Here is a 2,500-nt window from a genome sequence, read left to right as displayed (position 1 = left end):
AAGACATTTTCAAGGTTCCACTGAGGTAATATGACTGATAACTGAAAAATATAACGAAAACAAGAAATTTTATGAAAATATACGTCTTCAAGATAACTAGTTCAGACGACAAGAGCGATACAAAGGAGCAATAAACATGAGTTGCAATAAATTAGTGATAACAAGAACTACATGGATACGATAATAACAAAACAAGAGAGTGATAAAAACAGCAGAAACAAATCAGTGATAGCAATAACAATAACAAATAAATATAACTGACGAAAATAGAAATAATGATAATCAAAATAATGACAATGACCATTAACGACGTGCATGACACAAAAATAATAATAACACCGAAAACAACAGGAACGATAATCGCAAACCAAAGAAAACGACACAGAAATTTTAAGGGGGCACTCACGGCCTACCACCAGCGACCCTTCGTCTCTCACGCTTCCCGTCATCACAGGGACCTGAAGGAACTCATTGGCGTCCACGATCTCCACAGGACTCTTCGGGATGACCAGCTCGAGGCCTGGGTGATTCTCGGCCGCTAAGGTATCCTGCACCACGGGACACAAGCCCTGGAACCCTAAGCCTCCTGTCTTGCGGCTGTCTGCCTGGAGGGGAGGGACGGTGTAGCAAATGAAGGACCGGTTAAAATGATTACAATTAGTTTAAAAAATGGTAAATAAAGACGGAAATGGTTGCAAATAAGGACCTAAAACAATGGCAAATAAAGGCTTAAAAATATTGCAAATACAGCAAATATAGCAAATATATATTTGGAAATTATAACAAGTGAAGGTTGAAAGATCTAATAAAGGATTAGAAATAATAATAAAGGTTAAAAATATCAAAGGATTAGAAATAAATAAAAATGCTAAGAAACAACAAACGAAATGCTTAGAAATAAAAACAGGTAAAAAGATGCCAAATAGAGGATTAGAAATGACAACAAATATAAGCTTTAAAAATAACAAATAGATACATAATAGTGACATCAAATAAAGGCTTAAAAATAACAAAAAATTTAAAAAATGCTAATGATGATTCACCTTTTCGGTGTTTGAGACCAAATCCGAAACATGTTTGACACAAGTTTCGACTGCGATTGTACTTCGACGTCCCTCGTACTTACAGCCTGACACACAAACCCTGAACCAAGCCATCTCAACACCTCCCCTCCTCCCAAACTTAACCCAAAGCTCTCCAGCTCTCCCAAACCCCAATCTCTCTCCCTGTCGAAACCCGACCATTCACCCTTCTCCCAACCCCCAACCTCTCGCTCTCTCCCAAACGAAATCCAAACTCCCCCTCTTGAAACCCCAACAACCCCTCCTCCAACAGCCCTCCCTCCCTCGTTTCCAACCACTCACATAGATCTGGATTGACGCGCGGTTGACCTCGTCCAGCGTCCTTCCTCTCATGCACTCTACCGCCTTGACCTTATCCTGGTCCGTGTCGCACTCCAGGATCTTAGCGGTCTTCCAGAAACCGGATTCTGGGTCAGGATCGAGGGTCCATTCCTCAAAGGACGATCCACTCATGGGCAACACTTTGTGGACGAGTTGCCGGTTGTTGTTTTCGGGGACGGTTTCTGTATGGGATTGTTTCTTTCGTGATTATTATTGCTACTGTCGCTGCTTGTTCCTATTCGTGTTCTAATTTTCCTCGCAATGATGATAATGATGGTAATAATAATAATAATAATAATAATAATAATAATGATAATAATAATAATAATAATGATAACAATGGTAATAATATTGATAATAATAATAATAATAATAATAATAATAATAATAATAATAATAATAATAATAATAATAATAGTAACAATAATAATAATGATAATAATGACAATGAATAATAATAATAATGATAATAAATAATAATAATAATGATAATAGATAGTAATAATAATGATAATAAATGATAATAATAATGATAATAAGAATAATGATGATGAAAATAATAATAATAGCAAAGCTACTGCTACTACAAATAATAATAGCAATAATAGTAATAGTAACAATAGTAACAAAGATGATACCAATCATTACCGTTGGTGAGAGGTGTTATCTGCATCCACGAAGTGCTTGCCCCTCCCGCGCTCTGTCCGAAAACTGTGACGGAATCGCGGTCGCCGCCAAAAGCCGTTATGTGTTCTTGTACCTGAAGGGGATGATAGAGGGAGCGTAACTATAAAAGGGATAATGATACTAATGATAATGGTAATGGCAGCAATAGTATTAAAAATAATGTGATATTGATAATGATAATGATGATAATGAGAATAATATTGATAATAACTAATATTGATGATGATGATAATGATAGTGATGATAAGAATAAGAATAAGAATAAGAATAATACAGTGACAATGACATTAATGATGATAATGATATTGGCGATAATGATAATGATAATAATAATGTAAATAGTAAATGCAACAATGAAAATTATATTGATAATGATAATATAATGAAAAAAATGATAGAATTGATAATAA

The 2,500-nt window shown here is 35.0% G+C and overlaps 1 protein-coding gene across 3 annotated transcripts in view; it reads right to left on the bottom strand.

The window, feature by feature from the left end:
- Positions 1 to 2,500, bottom strand: part of LOC113819867 (carboxylesterase 4A) — a 57,578-nt gene that overhangs the window by 6,132 nt on the left and 48,946 nt on the right. For all 3 annotated transcript variants that reach the window (XM_070139310.1, XM_070139311.1, XM_070139312.1), the window contains 3 exons: positions 2,052 to 2,163; positions 1,365 to 1,585; positions 407 to 605 (listed from right to left, as the gene is read on the bottom strand). In XM_070139310.1, the coding sequence (XP_069995411.1) occupies positions 407 to 605; positions 1,365 to 1,585; positions 2,052 to 2,163 (532 nt within the window). The remainder of the gene's footprint in view (positions 1 to 406; positions 606 to 1,364; positions 1,586 to 2,051; positions 2,164 to 2,500) is intronic.

Source organism: Penaeus vannamei, chromosome 25, assembly GCF_042767895.1.
Source record: "Penaeus vannamei isolate JL-2024 chromosome 25, ASM4276789v1, whole genome shotgun sequence".
NCBI lineage: Eukaryota > Metazoa > Arthropoda > Malacostraca > Decapoda > Penaeidae > Penaeus > Penaeus vannamei.
This window is presented reverse-complemented; position numbering and strand designations above follow the sequence as displayed.